This window comes from Zingiber officinale, chromosome 8A (assembly GCF_018446385.1).
Source record: "Zingiber officinale cultivar Zhangliang chromosome 8A, Zo_v1.1, whole genome shotgun sequence".
Classification (NCBI taxonomy): Eukaryota; Viridiplantae; Streptophyta; class Magnoliopsida; order Zingiberales; family Zingiberaceae; genus Zingiber; species Zingiber officinale.
The window spans coordinates 116,461,591-116,482,363 of NC_056000.1; the positions used below are offsets into that span (position 1 = coordinate 116,461,591).

The window sequence follows — 20,773 nt, forward strand, 5'->3', positions numbered from 1 at the left end:
TATAGGTACAAAGGGGGTAGATGAAGGGTCTAATCGCAAAGCATCTAACTTGTTTTATCCGTCACCTTTAAACATGTTTTTACCTTAATCTATTATTCGGCATCTTGTTATTTATTGGATATTCACTTAATTGCATTGTAATTGTAGTATTTTTTTATAGTAACTACATATCCATCTTAGTGTTCTTATTCCTTCAATGCTTATTTTTCGAGGTGTTTCTTAATTGTCTTTCACTTCAATAAACAAAAAAGTGGGCCATGCTACCAACCAATGTTATTATACAATTTTTCATTTATTCTAATGGGCATATGACAATATCACACAAGCTCTTTTTTCTATTAATGATATTGATTGATATATCCTTCTTGAGTAGCATGCCCAAAGTATTCATTTTTGAAGTTTCTTCTCATAATTCAAGCTTTGATTTTAGCATATTTACATTCTTGTCAATTAGCACAACATAGTGCACAAATGACATTCACCCAGGATATTCATGTTGAATATGTTGGTGAGTTCATCTATATTAATGCAAAAGATTTGGAGGTGACATTGATGTGAACTTACAAGCTACAACTTTTTACCAAACCACGTAGTTAAGTTTTCGAAATTACCAAATTACGTAGGCTAGTTTCAAAATTATCGAATCACATACCCACTTTACGTTCTTAAATCAGTTGATTGATAAAAAGAAATCAGTTGAATCGATTTCTATTTGAAAATTAGTCGATTGATTTTTAACAATCAATTTTCTTTCTATGCTGAAGTTTCAAGCAAATCAGTCGAATGATAATGAAAATCAGTCGAATCGATTTGCTATGTATCAAAGTCAATTTTGAACAAAATCGATTGACGAACCAAATGATCTTGGATTGACATGAAGTTGTTCTTGTGTTCGGCTAGTTCTTTTGATTATATCCATGCCCTCAAACATCAATTTGACCCAATATATTGAGAATTGAATTTTTTGAACATACTAACCGAACACATAGAAACTAGTTTCATGTCAATCCGATGACATTTGGTCCATCAGCCGATTTTGCCTAAATCAGTTGATGGACCAAACGTTCTCGGATTGACATGAAATTAATTCCTATGTGTTCGACTATTTCTCCTAATTATATCCTTCCCCTCAAATATCAATTTGACCTAATATATTGAGAACGGTGATTTTTTTAACACGAATGTGTTCGAAAAATCTAATTTGTATTTAAAAATTACTGCTTTCAATATATTGAGACAAATTGATGTTTAAGGACATAGATATAATAAGAAGTAAACGAACACTTAGGAACTAGTTTTATGCCAATCCAAGGACGTTTGGTCCATCAGTCGGTTTGGGGCAACATTGGCTGATGGACCACAAATTGAATTTTTCAAACACATTCGTGTTCAAAAAATCACTGTTCTCAATATATTGGATCAAATTGATATTTGACGGCATGAATATAATTGGAAGAAGTCAACGAACACATAGGAGCTAGTTTCATGTCAATTTGAAGTTATTTGGTCCATCAGCTGGTTTTGTTTGTGTTTAAAAAATCAAGGCTCTTAATATATTGAGTCAAATTGACATTTGAGGACATGGACAGAATAGGGAGAACTTGCCTAACATATGAAATAATTTGATGTAAATTCGAAGATGTGTGGTCCATCGACTGATGGACCACGAATTAAATTTTTCGAACACATTCGTGTTCAAAAAATCACTGCTCTCAATGTATTTGGTTAAATTGAAGTTTGAGGGCATAAATATAATCAGGAGAACTAGCCGAACACATAAGAATTAGTTTCATATCAATCCGAGGTCGTTTAGTCCATCAACTGATTCTGTAAAAAATCGACTTTGATACAGAAGTAAATCGGTTCGATTGATTTTCATTATTAGTCGACTGATTTGCTCGAAATTGCAGCATAGAGAGAAATTGATTCGACTGGTGTTAAAAATCATTCGATTGATTTTCAAACAGAAATCAATTCAATTGAATTTTTTTATCAGTCGACTGCCCAGGGCTAAAACGGAAAGTGGATACGTAATTTAGTAATTTCGAAAACTTAGCTACATGATTCGATAAAAAGCTATAAAAGCTAATAGCTCTGACACTTGTGAATATATTATTATTTGCATCCTTATTACATTGAGATGACTACTAAATATCCATTCTAAAAAATTCACCACATTTTAAATAAAATTGTTGTCTCGGGGCTATGGTGCCGCAGTAAGACATTTAGGTTGTCACCCAGGCATCCGTAGTTGGATCCCTAGCTATGGCGTATTTGTAAGAATGTTTCTTCCAAATGGGGTGGGCAATCAAAGGATGCTGGATTTTTGGATTGGTCACCGCGCGCGCTTTCCGAATTACCCTCGTGGTCGGTGGAAAAATTTCATAGGGCTGGGCCGGTCACCCTCAAAGCTAGTCAATGAGGCTAATTGAGTTTATCATTTTTTTAAAAAAAAATCACCACATTGCCTTAAAGCTATCCTAACTTTTTTTTTGTAAATTCAATAAACATTCCAAATTCCTTTTCTCTACATTTGATATGTTCTATTAGTGGTCCAAATAAATAGCATATATGTTGGTCGTTCGGGTATAAACCAATTATCTTTCAAAAATATTCGTTTCATCTCTTATTATTAAGCAAATTTCTATGTCTGATCCTTCTTCTATAAGCACACAGCAGGGTGTTTCACTTTCTTCTTATTAAGTGTTACTAAAAAATTTTCCTTCATTCCATCTTAATTCTCAAAATTTTGTTGAATAACTTGGCTAACCAAATTAACTTTATCTCCTAAATTCTTCTAAATTTTAATAAAATTATTGTCCAAGTATTATGTTTACATATCTTTATTATTTGATTGTTCATTAATAGTGTAGTACAATTTTAATCTTGATTGCATTATGAATTTATCAACAGCAAGAACAGTCATTTTTTATCTTTTATGCATCTCTAAATCTCTATATTTTGTTTTTCAAGCTTTGCCAATCTTATAATCATGTTCCTCCATTTTTATTTTCTACATTGTCTAGAAAATTAAAGTTTCAAAATCTTTAGTAGCAAAAAAGCTACCATGAGATAAATTTAATCATGTAAAGAAATAACATAAATATGACATAACGTGCTAGTTAGGTTTGTTTGCATTATGAAGAAAACATTAAAACACTTAGGCTAAACGTTAGGAAATCACTGTACTATCGTATTAGGCATTTTTATTTGGCTACTGCTCATGGCCTTGCAGTGAGCCAGACCTGTGTGCACGGGTGGCAATACCCTCATGTGATGGTGTGGTCCGTGTGGACATGCAGAACTTTTTGTTCCTATAAATTTAGAAGAGTATTTGTTTTTATGTGATAAGATATTAAGCATTCTTTGTTATGATATTAAAATTTCTACTGCAGTTTGATTTCATAAAGCATTTCAGAGAAGATCTCCATAGGAGACTTTTAAGCCCAGACTTCAAGAAGCAAGTAGATGGACTTGAGTTGTTGCAAAAGGTGGATCGACTTTTTTCCTCCCAAGTTTGCTATAAAGGATTGTGCATGTATATTTCATTGATGTTTTGTTTTGAGTAATTTTCTTGTCTTTATTTAGGCTTTGCCATCTCATAGGACTGATATATATGAACTACTCGACATATTTTTGAGATGGTTCGTTCTACGATTTTGCGAGTCAAATACGACATGCTTGTTGAAGGTAAAACATGTTTTGTTTTCTTATTGACTAGCTTGTTTTGCTGCTTAGAGTGTTGAGTAAGAAATTATCTTTTCTCTTTTTAACTACTGCTTGTAGGTGCTTGAATTCCTCCCAGAACTTTTTGATGTTCTAAAGGATGAAAATTACAGTCTGACTGAGGCTGAAGCTGCAATATTTCTTCCATGCCTTGTTGAGAAGGTTGTTTTAAATATATAGTTTGGTCGTATATGTTCTTTGATGCCATGAAGATTCTCTTTATATATAATTTTTGAAACCTGTAGAGTAAATGCATGCATGGTGGAATACATTTATATTTTCTTTTTTAATTTGGTGCTCACTGCTTGGTTGCTGCATTCAACTATTCTTGCTGCAGTTTGGTCATAACATCGAAAAAGTCCGGGAGAAGATGCGTGAATTGATGAAGAAAATTGTTACTAATTATTCAGCATCAAAGTTCTTTCCTTATATTTTCGAAGGCCTGCGATCAAAGAATAATCGGACTCGGATAGAATGTGTTGATTTTATTGAATACCTACTTGACCATTATGGAGCTGAGGTTAATTTATAGTCATCATACTATCAGTGTATTTGTTTATCAACTACATGTTTTTCTTATATGTTGTTTTTTAGATTAGTGGACAGTTGAAATCTTTGCAACTTGTTGCTGGTTTAACATCTGAGCGTGATGGTGAAATCAGGAAAGCTGCTCTTAACACATTGGCTACTGCTTACAAACATCTGGGTATGCCCTTTGTGCTCTAAATTTTGAAATATTATCTGGCTGATGCTCAGGTTACATTGATTGCAATTATCTGTCTGTTCTGTAACAGGTGAAGATGTCTGGAGATATGTTGGGAAGCTTTCTGATGCTCAAAGGAGTATGCTAGATGATAGATTTAAATGGAAGGTTAGTACATGCTTCTTTCCATCTTATGATGACTGAGATATCATAGGATTGTCATAAGCTGTAAAGCTATAATAATTTCTATCGCGATGACTACTTTCTGTTTTTTGTTGTTTGTTTTCAATGCTCTTTTTTTTAGTATGTGTTTTTTATCCTTTCATTCTCAGGCTCGAGAAATGGAGAAGAGAAAGGAAGGCAAGCCTGGTGAGGCTAGAGCTGCTCTAAGGCGTTCAGTCCGAGAGAATGGGTCTCTCTTCCTCTCTCTCTTTCTCTTTCTCTATATTTGTCTGTGTTTATTTATCTAATATCAAATTCTGCAATCCTTGTTTCGCACGATGCAAATGCTGGATACAAGTTATTTAATTCTATTTTTCTGGAAAATCTCTTTGGTAGTGTATGTGTAGTTTTCCATTATACTAAAATTTTCATATATTTTTATAAATTAATTTTCATTTTGCTAGAGATTTATGTTTCAGAAACAGTTAATCTGATTAATAAATTGATATATGACATGATTTTTTGTAAAACTTTTGTAAGATTACAGCATGAGTAGGCATTTATTTTTTCCTTTTGCTTTTTGAACTGCTAGGATATAGGACTCAGATGTGATTATCGTTTTGCCTATTTCATATATTGCTCTCGCAGTTGTAACTTGGGCTTGGAATTGGCGAATGTTACGTTGCATTTCTAGGGTTTTTTCGTTTACATGGGAGGCTGCAGATTGATTAAGAATCAGTGCAGCTTCTGCCTCCCTTCCACACTTTCCCTCCTGATCTCTCCACATCTCATTTATCCTCTGCCCTCCACAACCCACAATTAATTGACTGCAGCCCCTGTGCCTTCTTCAAGAAAATATTTTGCTCTTCTCATTTTTCTGTTATCTTCTCTTCTCATGTGGTGTATTGTTCTTTTACCCATTTAGTCATTTGCTCTGGATGCTTTTTCCTCTTCTTTTAAGAGTAGACATAGAAGCAGTAATCTCTTCTTTCTCATTTGAAATGCAGCATATATTTTCCCTATGTTTTCAAACATAAAATCCTTATGGTACATTCACTTTGAAGGAGGTTATATAAAGGTTATAGAAGTTATCATGATTATACTCCTTTGAAGCAAAAGATTAAACCAACTTTATCATCATAAGGCCAGAGCTTTTATCTATTGCTCGTCTTTGTTTTCCTTAGGTTGAAATGAACTCAGGCAATCCTTTTCAAAGAAAATAAAAATGAGACATTGTGGCCCTATCTCTAGCTAGAAGCATGCCAAGTCACACATAACATCCTTGTGTTTCAGCATTTGTGCAACAGAAATCTTCATCACAGCCTGTAGGCTTGACGTCTGAATGATGGTCTCCTTACGAAATCTGGCGAGTGACGAGGATTGGTTACATGGAAAATACTATTCATTATAAAGCTACCAAATTTAGTGCTATTCCCACTTTGACAGCCTAGGTTATTTTCTATCTTTTGTCTGGAGGATGAAGTTGAAAGAAGCAGTGAATCACATGTATTAGCTTGTATATTTGTGGCCCTTGCATTTTAGTTGTTGTGTCTTTATTGTATGATACCTTTCGAGTTTTGTTATTCTATTATCACTAATACAATGCTGATTACATGGTAGCTTATATATTTAGGTAAGCAACCACTTCTTGTCTCACTCTGTTTTGCCTTTGTTATTTTTTTTGGGCAACTTTTGATACAGACAAGTTCCTACTATATATGAAGGGTTAGTGCTCATATTCACTAAGGCTCTTTGAAAGGAATAAGCAGTTTGGGGCTTCTATATCTGTTGGGTATCAGTTTGCCACTTATCTGTGTCTTAGAGGTGGATGAGCTGAATGTGCAATCATTTTTCTGTTGTTGTCAGGATCTTATTGTCGTATAGTGGTGATGTATCATGTTAGATGTATTGGATAGTTGTTGGCAATGTAAAATATGAGAGGACTATTTCTCACCTATTCATGGTTCTACGTATCATTGTTTTCTGATGAGGAAGGTTCCTGGATTATACTATATGGTTTCTTGCTTTCTTTGCTTGACTAGATGCTTATCTTGTTTTTATTTTTATTTCAAATGGTTAGTCTTACTTAATCTATGGAAGTATTTACTTAAAGCATCAGAAACTTTCTGCTAGAAAGAAATTAATTTTTCCTATGTTTTTTTAATAATTTTTCTAATTTGATTTGCAAGTTGTTGTTTCTAATCTTTTTTTTTTTTTTCAGTATTTCACTGATCTTTCACACTTTTGTTGTCATGATGTCTAAACTTATGTTGAATTCACAGGCTGGATGTAGCAGAACAGTGTGGAGAAGTTTACTCACGTGTTGTTTCTGTTCCAATAGAAGCAAGGTATGGTAATTCATGAAAAAAATAAAATTTGCTTCTTGTGCTAAACTGCAATCACATATTCCATGTACAACCATCCTTCTTGTTTTGGCCTATCTTTTATTGATAATGCTTAACAGCAGGGAAACTTTTGGGTATGCTGAATCTGATGAAAGACACATTTTAGCTCGACAGTTTGCTACCACAAATGGTCCTACAGACTGGCACGAAGCTCTTGACATCATTGCATTGGGTCTACCTGAACAGGTTTTTTATTTGCAAAATTTTCAGCCATTATTAGTTTCAGTAAGTCATTTTTCAGCCAATGTGTTGAAATAATAGGTAGTGCTTTTTCTTTAACTGATTGTTTCCTTTCAGACCCACAAGTTGGGCTTTTCATAATTTTTAGAACTGTAACAATTTAAATGTAAAACAATATGGATCATTTTATATGAATCAAAACTTAAAAGAATGATGTTGATTCGTCTCAATAACATTGGACATGAATCATCTTTTATTATTTTTGGAAAGAAAAAAAATCCATCAGAATCAAATTGGTCAATATGCAATGATGACTAAGAAGAAGAATAAGTTTTGCTGCAATTTTGGAGTTGATGGTGACCAAGAAGAAATCTTAATTCATCAAATCAGCTTTTCCTCTTCCTCTCTTCATGTTTCAACAGTTTTTCCTTCCTCACATCAACCATGCCAATGTACATGGAAACTCAGAAACGGTGATGAGGGTGGAGTCCGCAATCACTGCCTATAGTTGAAGCACCTGGGTGGCTGTCATGTTTTCTATTTGATTGCATCGTTTCATTTCACTTCCAAATGAAAAAAGACATCACTGCATAAATTTTAATCAATGTAAATATGAACTCTATTGTCGGTAATAAATCATAATCCTATATTCAGCATGTTGTATTATTAAATAGGACATTTCCTTATTTAATATATATTGGTATGTGAAAATCTTCCTTTTCTATCATTTTTTAAATCCAACTAGTTATGATTCGTACATTCACAGTATGGAATCACCAAAATGATTCACTATATGAACATGAATTTGAAAACATTGGAACTAAATGCAACTTTGGATTGTATTTGCCCAAGAAGTGATTCTCCTTTTTCTTTATAGAGAGTCAGATACTATTTACTAGTTCCATGATATCCATAAAGAAATAATATCATCTTAGATAGAGGTAAAAACTATTTTTTCCTTGATTATGTTGTGTAAGATTTTGAAGTAATTGACCTTTGTAGTGGTTTCGTCCATCTGCTGAAATTCCTGGGTCTAAAATTTTTTAGCCTCATTCAATTGTTTCACGTCTCTTTCTTCCTTTCTGTAGCCTAGAGCTTTCTGAACTTTTGAAATAATTACTCATACTTGTATACCTGTTTGATCATTTATCAAAATTGGAACATTTGGCTTGATAAAACGTGAAGTGTCCTTCAATTCAATTTTTTATTTTTTATTTCATAATTTTCTATTGGTTCCATTTGCCTGTATTATATCTCTGATACTAGTACATATTAATCAGGATAAAATGTTTTTGTTGCAATCCTTGGTTATAAATGTTAAATTCACTTTTATTAGCGGTTTGCTCAACCTATACTATTTTGTTTCTATGCCTCATAATTTTAGAATTTTAACAACTAGGTTCTTGTTGGTTTATCACTGCACCACTATATTGTTTTTGTTTATTAATTTTTTTTATAGGAAACATAAATGATGTAGAAATGAATATCTCAGGTAAGTGTCATTTCAGTAGATTATCAAGATTGGTTTTAGACTGGAATTTGAAATAGATAAATATAAACATTAAGATTTCATGTTAGGAAATTATGAAATTATTAGGCTTGAGAAAACTGCTAAAACATTCTAGAAAGGTTTCAAGAATGTGGGTTTACAACTCCTGTCATATTGTAAAGTCAAATAAAATTTAAACAATATCTTCTGAATGTGGACTTGAGTTTTTGGCTATTGATGTTGAATTTGATGAGATTTCTGTTCTCCAGGAAATCCTTTCTGTTATATCTTATTTTAGATATCTACGTTTTCTAGTGCTACAAGAAGGAAACTTATTTTGATGCTTCTACTGTATAGCAATTATAAATTATGATTATAATAATGTCACATACTATTTTTTGGCTAACCATAGTCACATTTTTGTTTATATTCTTTGCTTTCCTTTTTCCCCTTCCTCTCCCTTTTGACTTTTTTTTTTTTTTTTGATAACCGGACTCTTCTTTAGATTTTCTCGTTTGCCTTGGTGCAGTCAGTTGAAGGCATGAAAGTTATATGCCATGAGCTGACACAGGTCACAGCTGACCCTGACAACAGTGCAATTGAAGAGCTAGTTAAAGATGCTGATAGATTGGTTTCATGCTTAGCGACAATGGTAGTTTGATCTATCTTCTGTGATTTTAAGGAACTATGTTATTGTTTATTTGCTTAATACATGTCTAATTATTCAGGTTCCTAGCACCTTTAATTTCAGTCTTTCTGGAGCTTCTTCAAGATCTTGTAAATATGTGCTTAACACGATGATGCAGGTATTCTCATCTTTTAGTTGATTTCTTTTTCCCATCAATTTCTTGGATGGAATGAATGAAAAATCTCTTCTGTAGACCTTCCAGATCAAAAAACTTGCTCATGCTGTGAAGGAGAATACATTAGACAACCTCATCACTGAACTTCTTCTTTGGCTTTTGGATGAAAGAGTTCCTTTGATGGATGATGGTAGTCAATTATTGAAAGCACTTAATGTATTGATGCTCAAAATTCTGGTTAGTTTTTTTTGTTATTATTTTTACAAGAAGTGTGTCATGAAATAGAAAATGTATCCTTAACTATCTTTGTTTGAGCAGGATAATGCAGAAAGAACATCTTCTTTTGTGGTGTTAATTAACTTGTTGAGACCTTTGGACCCATCAAGGTGGCCATCACCTGCATCATCTGAGGCTCTGATCATCAGAAACCAGAAGTTCTCTGATCTAGTTGTTAAATGTCTAATCAAGCTGACAAAGGTACCATCCAGTAGTATAAAACTGCGTTGTATTGACTGTTTCTTTGCTTCAACCAATGTTGTTCATACAGGTACTGCAGAGCACAATTTATGAAGTCGATCTTGACCATGTTCTTCAAAGTATTCATGTGTACTTGCAAGGACTAGGGATGGAAGAGATTCGGAGGAGGTATAACTTCTAGTATCTTGTAATTTAGTCAACATATTAGTTATGATGGTTCAATAATTAACATATTAATAATCCTCTTGATTGTGCTCAATGTTACTTGCAGGGCTGGAGCAGATGATAAACCACTTAGGATGGTTAAAACTGTTTTGCATGAATTAGTGAAACTCCGAGGTACAGCTATAAAGGGTCACCTCTCTATGGTACCCATAGACACCGAACCTCAGCCGATCATTCTTGCTTATATTGACCTAAATCTTCAGGTAAATTGTGGTCATACCAAAATTGTATATTTGTTTCTTGTTTGGTTGATTATATCTGAATTGACTGACTCTTTCCTCAAATATTTTAGACTCTTGCCGCTGCTAGAATGTTAACTCCATCTGGTCCCATGGGACAAACACATTGGGGTGACACTGCTTCTAATAGTCCAGCTCCTGCAACACAATCAGCAGACTCTCAATTGAAGGTGTGTTTAACTGCAGCTTGCCTGCTGGTGACGTCAATTTTTTATTGTTCCTTATATTTTATGTTAATCTTTTAATCATTGTTAAAGCTGGTGATCAATTTTTGCAGAATTTAATTCTGTAACTGATTTTAGCGTTTTTCTATTTTGTCTGTTGGATCTGATTTTGGTCGTATTTTACTTGCAACAGCAAGAACTTGCTGCCGTGTTTAAGAAAATTGGTGATAAGCAAACCTGTACGATTGGATTATATGAACTCTACCGAATTACTCAACTCTATCCCAAGGTGAATTCCTTGTTCCAAATACTACTAATATTGTTCACTCATTTGTATATTTTGTTGTACTATGCATGCTGAAACTTCTGGTTTTATTTATAGGTAGATATATTTGCCCAGCTCCAAAATGCGAGTGAAGCATTTAGAACTTATATTAGAGATGGGCTCGCTCAGGTTTGTAGGATTTCCCCAAAAAGCTTCCTTTATAGCACCGTGAATATTGTGTTCATTGTAACTGGATTTTGTTTTTTCTTCATCCAGATGGAGAAGAATGCAGCAGCTGGAAGGACACCTTCCAGTCTTCCCATAGCTACTCCACCACCACTGGCAACTATTTCATCTCCAAAGTTTGGACCACTTTCTCCTGTACACACAAAGTCAGTTAATGCAAAAGCTGAAAGCATAAATCCCAGTGCATACACAGATGATGGTATTGCCGGAACAACTCCTGCATTGAGAAGTCAAACTGACCTTTCAGAGTTTAGGTCTCATTTAGGAGATGAACGAATGGACCGATATCCAGCTGGTAACTCACTCTCGTCTCTTTCTTTATGTCCAGGTTTGTGTGTGAATGTACTTATCAAGTTGTGAGTGTAGGTCTGCCTTGAGTTACATCTTATTGCTAGAATGATGTGTTCATGCTCTTACTTTCAAGCTTTTCCAGCCCCTGCAGTAACAATGGGGACCCTCGATGCCATCAGAGAACGGATGAAAAGCATACAGGCTGCTGCTGCCGCTGGCAATTTGGATGGTTCATCTCGACCATTTGGTCATGTCAACTGTAATACCCTTCACGGAATAGAACGTGGTGGTGATGGGGAAGCCCCAACACAGGGCAATATCCTTCCAATGGATGAGAAGGCATTGTCCGGGTTGCAAGCAAGGATGGAGAGACTGAAAAGTGGACCCCTTGAGCCACTTTAGCGATGATTGTTTCATATGATATTGCAGGTCACTTAGATTCATGTAAATGAGCGATGAGAGTTATCTGCTAAGTGTTTGGGGGGTATTGGGATCATGAGATGAGATGCTGGGCTTGTGTATTGAAGCACCTTGGTTCCTATCTTTTTATGGCGATGCAGATCAGAAGATCATTGGCAATCACCAGTCGAGGTAATTTGTAGTGTTTTTCATTGGTCTAATGTAAAAGGATAATTCGTTTACATGTTCATATGTTTGATTCATTTTGCCGTGAAAATGGAAAACCCTGCTTCATATCTAGGCAACTCTTCTCTTGAATTCCATCTGTGTTATTTAGGACTGGAATGCTATCCCTTCCCTCACCGGATCAGATGGTTTAGATTGATCATTTATATGTATGTAGAACTTTGCATGCCTATGCGGCTAAGCCTATGCAATTAATGTCTTCTGGTTAAAGAAGGTCAAAAAAAGGTGATGGATTATCAACTCAAGTCCTAAGATTGGTAAAGTTACTTGATCCATTTAAATCTTCCAGTGTTAGGATATGAGCTGCTCCTACAATGCCCATGCATTGGAGGTCAATGCGACAGGAGCTATTCTGTCTCTTCGTCCACGAAATGATGTTCCATTTTGATTCCAACTATCACGCATGCATAAGCGTTTGACTTGTTTGAGCCGGGCAGACTATCTCTGTTTGGTTCATTGGGTTCCTCTTAAACCCTACTTTGTGAATTCATCCATTAGCCATTAAACAAAAGTAATTTTATAAAAAACAAAAATCATCCATTCATCCATTAGTAATTTTATAATTTAAATTTAAACGGAATTCATCCATTAGCCATTAAACAAAAGTAATGCATGAAAAACTCGGATTCGGAACATTTTTAAATAAAAAACAAAAATCGACAAAAACTGCTTTTATGATTTTGAAAACTAATTATAAGTTTTTTTGTCCTAAAGAAAATAGTTTGTTCACAAAGTAAATTTGTTTCCCGCTATAGCACCGTCACGAACCATTCGGAACAGGGACGAATTTAGAAATTAAAATATTCTTCAAGAAAGTTATCCTCTATTTTTATTGTAAAGTATCGTCTTTACATGCATCAATGTTGAAGAGGTAGTGGTAATAGAAACAAGCAATGGTAAAATAAAATGAATCAATTTAGTCAACATAACGTAAATCTTTGACAGTATATTCTCAGTCAATTGTTGACACAATTCAACAAGTGTAGAAACCTTTAAATTTTAAATTATATAAAGTTTATAATGTACTAATTCATATTCCAAAGTAACTATGTTTTAATTTGTAAAATCTTCAAGATAAAATTTCGTTGTAAGTTTACAAATATCATCACTGTTCATTGAGTCAAATGAATTTTTAGAATATAAAATTATACTAAGAGAAAGAAGTTCCACTAATGACTCATTGAATAGAATATTTAACTCTAACATGAAATCTATTAATGCATAATCAATATGAGAAGTTGCAGAGCTAATATGGATAAGAAATGTACGTATTTTTCTTTAATTTATTCATTTTCAATTATCAAATCCTTCCTTAACTGGTATTGAAATATTAACAAATTAACATCATTCAGAAAAAGAGAAAACAATAAAAATAAAATGTCTTATTAGTTCATGTTTTTTTAAATCAACAATTTTGGTTTTCAAATTTTATACTCGGATATTCCAACATATCTAATTGATAAGACCTGTTTTAAATATGAATGACCTATCTCATTTTGTATAATAATTGATATTCATATATTTGTTTCCTTTTTTTTTGAATCTCGTTAATATAAATAGAAGATGATTAATAGACATCATGAAGAAAAAAAATTGAAAAATTTGGAGACTAAAAATTAGAAGATGTTCATTAGATTACCCTTGTATTTAGAGACCATAGAAATTAAAGTGCTTTAATTAATTTGACATTTTTTTTGCACAAAATTACAAAATATGATTTTGTAATTTAAAAAAAAAACTGTAATTTTCGAAAGAAAAAGTTAAACGGAAATTGCAAATTTTCGGTTAAATATTTATATGAAAACTTACAAAATGAAGGAAACTAAGCATGTGAAAACTATTTGAACATGAAAAAACAACACTCAACTAGCATTAACCAATAATCTTTTTTTATGGAAGAAAATGCAAGAGCCAGTAGAAAGAATGAGAGACTAAAGAGCCTCCAAAATGTTTGTATGTGTGATCAAACACTCACTTTTCTGCATTATGATTACAATAAGAAGGTTAAATCAACTGGGTCCAGGAAAAATCCCGGCCAACAAAATATTCAAAGTTCGTAACCCCATTTGTGTGACATGATCTATAATACTTTACAGTTTGCTAATTACATCAAATTGAAGCTTTCGCTTCAGTAACTTGATTATACCTTTAAGATTTCTCTTGTTCTCAATGTATCCTTCCTTAGGAGAAGCAAGTTGTATAAATCATGCTGTGCAAGGAAGCAACATGTATCACAGATCCACAAGAATGAATAGCTCTTGCCATCTAAAATGAAACCACTACGGTTTCACATTAATGTAAATTACATGCTTTTGGCATACTTGCATGTGTTAGCAATTGGCTCTCTGATGCAAGATCTCTTCTGCACCAACTCTCATGTTAGGAGTGGATAGATTCTTTGACCTATCATCACTCACCCCAACCTCCACAGTAAACACTGCACAAACCGGTCGATGGTCTGAAAATTTAGACTCCCCTCTGATGTAAGACAACTGCACAATTCCATGACCATGCCACAAAATGCGATCACACCTGAAATTGTTAGGATTCATTTTATTCAACCAACAGAAGGAAAATTCTGAAAAACAAGGTGTTTGGTGCATTCTACAATGAATCAAACAGTTGCAGAAGTTTATATTATTTTCTAGTCATGGCTCGATGATTGATTATCTGCGAACAATCAAAAGAATGTGACCTTTAGCACTAGGTGCACTTCTTTAACCTATGATCGCCTAGCGCTAATGATATTTCAAAAACTTCTTGCATTTGTAGAACTTAAAGCAACAATAGTTTAGTATTTGTTTCGGTAAACTATAAAGCTAAAAGATCTTTTCAGCAAATTAGTTTGAATTTAGAAGCAATTTTACCATGCAGGTGTTCTCCGTTTCTTCTTTGATGTTGCAATCTCGCCAGCATACATATCTGAGTTGTTTGAGTATTTGTAAGTTGGAGCAAAGTAGATCTTCCCTTCATTCCATCCCTTGAACACTCTCCCAGCTTCTCTTTCAATTTTAAGCTATCAAAACAATTTGGATGAAACATCACCAAGCCGAAAGTTTCTCACCACAGATGTGAGTAATACATGTCATACAGGATCATTTAGCAAAAGGAAGAAGAAACTCCTCAGCATATTTGCTAGTCATTTGGACTAGGTATAAGAAAAGAATGTTGCGTGGAATGGTATGATGAACCAGAATAATAATGATAAAAGACACTTCAAGTATTACAAATGTCTGCAAAGGAAATTTAGATAGACATTTGTTTTTGTTATGCATGTTTTTCACTTGTGGATTTTATTAGTAGAGAAGGTTAATATTAATTACCTGATCCTTCTCGAAAAGTGCATCCCAGTTATTATCCTCAAGAAGATTTTTAGTTTCACTATAGCTCAAAGAAATCCGGTAATTTAAATCCCCCAACCATATGACACAGCTGAGCAATCAAAAAAGTGAATCAAGATTAGTGGACTTTGTTTCATTTAGTGTAGACAATTATTTATAAGAAAATCTTACTCATGCTCAAGAATTTTTATAGGTATTCTTCGACCAGTTCTGCAAATTTTCCTGAATTGTGTATGTTTCAGTATTACTGAAACGTCAGAATTTCTTTTCAGCTCATCACCTCCTTTCTCCCCTGAAGCCAAATGACTGCAAACGAAGCAAAAGCTTGTTTGGTGCAATGACATGCTCACTGAAATGCATCCCTAAAAGGTGAAAGAATGAACAGCTTTCAAAACAAAATAATACACTAGAATGCAAGTGAAAGCTGATGAAAAATTTGACAAGCCTTCCTCTCACCTTATTACCAAGATAACCCATAATGCCCCTTCCGATACAAGAGACTCGTAGGTGTCCTATGTACTGGACAAGTTCTCTCCTCAGCCAGACAGTAACAAAAATCCCCACCATCTGTTTGCTGGCTATAAGGCTATACTTCTGCTTACTTCTTGCAGGTGTAACAGGAAAACCTGAAAGAGAATAACTTACTGCTTCCTCTTCCTCTTCTTCTTCCTCCTCCTCCTCCTCTGAGTCTTTGTCACTGAAGTGAGCATGCTGGCAACTAAAACATGACTCCCTGTAGTACTTCCTTGTTGCTTCAGCAGGGCAGTTGCAGGCCCTTAGACGGCGCCCCTTCTCTGTTCTGAAAGTTTTGCTAACAGCTTTGAATGATGGTTTCTGAAAGAACAATGGCCCGCCTGCCAATTTTGACTCTCTAGATATTGGAGTCTTAATGTTGGAAGCCTGGGATGATGTAGAGTCGATATAAGGAGATGATGTGTGTGATTCAATATCAGTCTCTGAATCAATTGGACCATTCAACGCTTGGTTAATTAGAGATAGCCACTTTGTTGCAGGTTCATTGTCCTCAATTACAAGTACATTTCCAGCATTCAGAGGAACTATCTCCTGAAAGCTGGAATACCATAAAGAAATAGAAACATAAGGTTCTAAGAGGATCCAAACATAGCTAGGATATGAATCCATCGCTTTCCTTTGAAAAGATATAAAATCCAAATTACCCTAAAACATATAAATCTGAGTGATCATCAGAGGGGAGGAAGTCACTTAGGTTAAGTCCCTTATGAGGAGTATTTCCTCCAACATTCCATGTTGCCACAAAAATCCTAAATCACCATGACAATGGAAATGGGCCAATATATAAATTGACTAGTAAGCAACATTATGGTGAGATTTAAGATAAAAAGTGCAAGGGATAACATCATACCTGATTGCCTTGCTAGTTATGGTGCTGGAAGCTCTAGACAGATAGTCACTGAGAATCACGCTCTCAACCTGTGAATCTGCTTCTTGAATGATATTTTAGAAATAAAGAGATTACTGACAAATTACAAAGAAAGACGCTTGGAAATCAGAATGTACTAAGTAAATACGTATCATGTTTGGTATAGGCAATGCAATCATCATGGTGATTGTGGATTAAGGGTGAAAAAAATGGAGGCGGTTTATCATTTTGTTGTTCGCTATTCTACACAATAGCAGAGGTATTTTCAAATTTGTAAGTGGCTTCTAGGCATCGCCTTGACAAGATTTCTCTGATGTGCCCTCTTTTATTCTATAAAACACCTCAAATTTAATAAGTGGTGATTTGCAAATTGCAACCATCATGCTTTAGAACTTGAAGATTTAGAGGATAATTCAATCAGCATGATGATTTAGAACAATCAACATTGACATGAAAATAACAATGACATCACTATCATCTAAGTCAAGGGTGATATTCAACAAAATAAATACCCATACCAAATCGTTCAAGTGGACAGAAAGAGAAATATATATATATATATGGTTGTACCAGAAATGCTTTTCCCAATGGCAACTGAAGAGGTTGAGAAATGTGGACTTCCTCGAAATTCAACTGATTTACACATTAAGAATATTAAGGGAAGCACAGATAGATTAAAATAACAAACAAACATTCATAATATCAGAACAAGTATTTGAAGATATCCGGTGCTTCAGATACAATATGTTATCTTTTGTGGCTGACATAGAAAGGATCTCTATAATAAGTAAATTACAAACAAAAAGCAAACAGTTGAATTATCCTTCTGCAATATGCCTTTTGCTGTCATTTCTTTTTTCTTAGCTGAAATGAGCTTTGGTTTCTCCTTTTGCTCTTTGATGGTGGTAGAATATATTTAATCTTAAAAGTGAGGAATTGTGCTAAGGTTAGGGGTAGGGACAGTTCTGTTTGGTTAGGAAAACCAAAATATTTGGGAAAATCCAAACCAAAACCAAACCAAAATCATTTCAGTTTGGTTTGGAACCTCTAAGTACTCAGTTTGGTTCAGTTTAAAATCATTATATATATATATATATACCAATTATAGTTTCGCAACAATAATTCAACCTAAACTAATAACAAACATTATCATAATTTAATGTCAATATTGACTAAGGAACATAAAAAGTATAAAGCGATAAGAAATCATAAACATTCTATTTCTTTTTCAATATAACATATATATACATATTATGAAAACCTTAACAGCTCATTTAATGGTTTGTATTTGTTCAAACTAAAACCAAATCAACATCAATAATCTTACCTAGTATCCCAACTGAAAGCATACCGATAAACCAACTTTTTTAGTTTGAATTGGTTTAGTTTATTGGGTTTAGGTTATAGATGTCCACCCCTAGCAAAGGCAATATTTTTAATTTATCTTTTGAGTTGTACAAATCTATGCACATGTTCAATCCATTATTTATTCCCAAAATTTCCAAGAAAGTCATCCAAATGATCCTTGTGAGTACACATCAGCTATCTAAGAGAGGCCAGCAAAAATTATTTATTTACAAGATCAACAAAGGCACTTAAAGATGAAAAGATTATGACTAAACTAAACAGTAAAGTTACGAAATCCACAAATTAATAATTCAAAACCAGAACCTACCTGGCGTGGTACCTTTGCTTGTGTTTCTAACATTATTATCATTGCTCCGTATAATATTCCAAACCGAAAACTGCAAATATGATCAAGATTAAAAGCTGGAATAAGATTGCCACGACTTTCTCTTAAACTAAGAACGAAATCTTCTGCAAGCTTATCGCAGGAAAGATCGTGATATCAAATACTAAATCTCTTAAACAAAAAACGGTTACCTTTTTCCATCTGCTATTATCCTTCAAGTTCATTTTTGACGCAATCCCCAGATTCCTTCTCCAACCCTCTCCAAAAAAATTGCAACTTTTTGATCGAATCAACTCCAAACTGCACCAGACAGCTTTAAGATAAGCAAAGAATCTTCAATCCAATGTACAAATAAAGAAGCAACCATAAAATAAAATGTGGACTGATTCTACCGACTTCAAGACGACCGCATCTAGAACGAAAGCTTAAACGTCTCCCCAGCTCCGTTCCAAGTGGAACAACGCAAGCAGATCCCGCAATGGAACAGTCCACTCGCGACACGGACTTATGGGCAAAGAATGGAAGCCGGCGGGTGCGCCTTCTTTGATTGTCTCCCCCGAGATGGACGCCCTTCTCTCTCTCTCTCTCGATCTTTTTCCTTTTTTCCCTCTGCGAATCAGATTTCGGCTTCTCCCGCTTCGCTTCACGTGGTGAGGTAGGGTTGGTTTGAGGCCGACGAGAAACAAATTAAATTTAAATAAAAATAAAATAAAAAAAAATAAAAATAAAAATATTGTTAATTCGCGTAGGAAAGTCCGATGCGGACTCTTCGACTTTATCGCAGAAGCTGGGAGGCATCAAGTATCAAGGAATAATTTAATAATGTTAAATATTTTAAGGGCAATTTAACAAAAATCTAAAATTTTAGGGGGGGGGGGGGGGTTAAAGAAAAATGTAAACTCTCTATGAAGGGCTAATATGACTGACTATATACAGTTGGAATTATTATTTTCTTTTATGAATAAAAAAGAATAACGTATATAAATATAATATTGCTTATGTGATATGAATAATCCAATTTGTAATTATTTTTTTATTAAAGGGCCTTTAACGTGAAAGTCATTACTCCTTAGTATAATCTGTATAACATCTCCTATCATTTCTTTATTTATGGTATATAATTGCCTGCATTGGATTCAAATCCAAACTTAGGAACGCCATTTGAATATTCAGAAACTTTAGAATACGTGGTTCAGTAAATTACTGTTAATTATTTATGCAACCCTGAAAAGATAGGAAGCATAAAATTCTATTGGGAAAAAAAACAGAGAGAGTAGATTTTGACAATTTACTCCGTTTCTGAATTGATTAAAAAAGTATATCATATTTTAATAATTATCAAAAGGGTACATTAATTTATCTGATATTTCCATTCCATCCCTCCTATCAATCATTTGTAATCTCATGCTCTCTCTCCCTCCTCTCTCCGCTCCCTCCCGCCTCTCTATCAATTCGTAGAGAGTAAATCTCTCTCACCTAGTAATTTATTTGACTCGAATTTATTTTTTCAAAACATCATCACTAGAGAAGATTAAAAATAATAATAGATGATATATTTGAATTTCTTATAATTTTAAAAATTTATAGGACGTGAAATAAGTGTAATCAGAACTTTCTAAGTAATCAAAACTCACTAATTGACCTAGAGAGCTAGTCCTATAGATTTCTAAGATCGTAAGGAAGTCAAATATACTATTCATTGTTTATTTCGACTTCTTCTGAGATGTTAAAATGTTATTCAAAGAATCGATTGAAATCTCATATTAGGATATGTTCAAGCAAATGTGAAATTTTAGCTAATTCTTTCAATAATATTTTAACATCTTCAGAGAAGCCGAGATAAATAATGGAGGACATATTTGGATTCCTTGCAATCTCAGAAATCCACAAGACTTAAAATGAGTGCAATCGGAGTTTTTTAGGTCAATCAGTGGGTTTTGATCGTGAGCTTGATATGAGTTTATATCATATCCAATATAAGATTTCAGTCGATCCTTTCAATAATATTTTAACATTTTCGGAGAAGTTGAAATAAACAATATAATGGATAGCATAACATTTTAATCTATTCAGAGAAGTCAAAATAAATAATGGATAACATATTTGAATACCTTGCAACCTCAAAAATCAACAGGACTTGAAATAGACGCAATCAGAGTTCTCTAGGTCAATAAGTGGATTTGCATCATAATCCATTGATTGGCCTAGAGATCTCCATTTCATCTTCTGTGAATTTTTTATGTTGCAAAGAATTCAAATATGTCATCCATTATTATTTTCGATCTTCCCTAGTGGTAGTGTTTTGTAAAAATAAATT

At 33.9% G+C, this 20,773-nt stretch overlaps 1 protein-coding gene and 1 pseudogene across 5 annotated transcripts; one reads left to right on the forward strand and one right to left on the reverse strand.

Moving 5' to 3' along the window:
• Positions 1 to 12,079, forward strand: part of LOC122010034 — a 36,993-nt pseudogene extending 24,914 nt beyond the window's left edge.
• Positions 12,080 to 13,887: 1,808 nt separating this feature from the next.
• Positions 13,888 to 19,110, reverse strand: LOC122010033 (type I inositol polyphosphate 5-phosphatase 10-like). Of its 5 annotated transcripts, XM_042566399.1 has the most exons (12): positions 18,849 to 19,110; positions 18,648 to 18,756; positions 18,439 to 18,508; positions 17,334 to 17,396; positions 16,746 to 16,827; positions 16,540 to 16,644; positions 15,818 to 16,433; positions 15,533 to 15,723; positions 15,344 to 15,452; positions 14,888 to 15,036; positions 14,342 to 14,552; positions 13,888 to 14,229 (listed from the first exon to the last, which is right to left on the reverse strand). In XM_042566399.1, the coding sequence occupies exons 2-11, from the start codon at positions 18,678 to 18,680 to the stop codon at positions 14,351 to 14,353; spliced, it is 1,620 nt and encodes a 539-aa protein (XP_042422333.1). In that variant the 5' UTR covers positions 18,681 to 18,756; positions 18,849 to 19,110; the 3' UTR covers positions 13,888 to 14,229; positions 14,342 to 14,350. The 5 variants fall into 5 exon arrangements, with proteins under 5 accessions (XP_042422333.1, XP_042422332.1, XP_042422334.1 ...); XM_042566398.1 differs by having other exon boundaries at positions 13,888 to 14,552; positions 18,853 to 19,110; XM_042566400.1 differs by having other exon boundaries at positions 13,888 to 14,552; positions 16,746 to 16,821.
• Between the last annotated feature and the right edge of the window lie 1,663 nt (positions 19,111 to 20,773).

Excerpts from the sequence above, each read along its gene's own strand:
- LOC122010033 (XM_042566398.1), bottom strand. The coding sequence starts at position 18,680 with ATGAACTTGAAGGATAATAGCAGATGGAAAAAG. Across the intron at positions 16,828-17,333 it reads CATTGGGAAAAGCATTTCTG|AAGCAGATTCACAGGTTGAG; the intron begins GTACAACCATAT and ends ATATCATTCAAG. Across the intron at positions 16,645-16,745 it reads ATAACTAGCAAGGCAATCAG|GATTTTTGTGGCAACATGGA; the intron begins GTATGATGTTAT and ends ATGGTGATTTAG.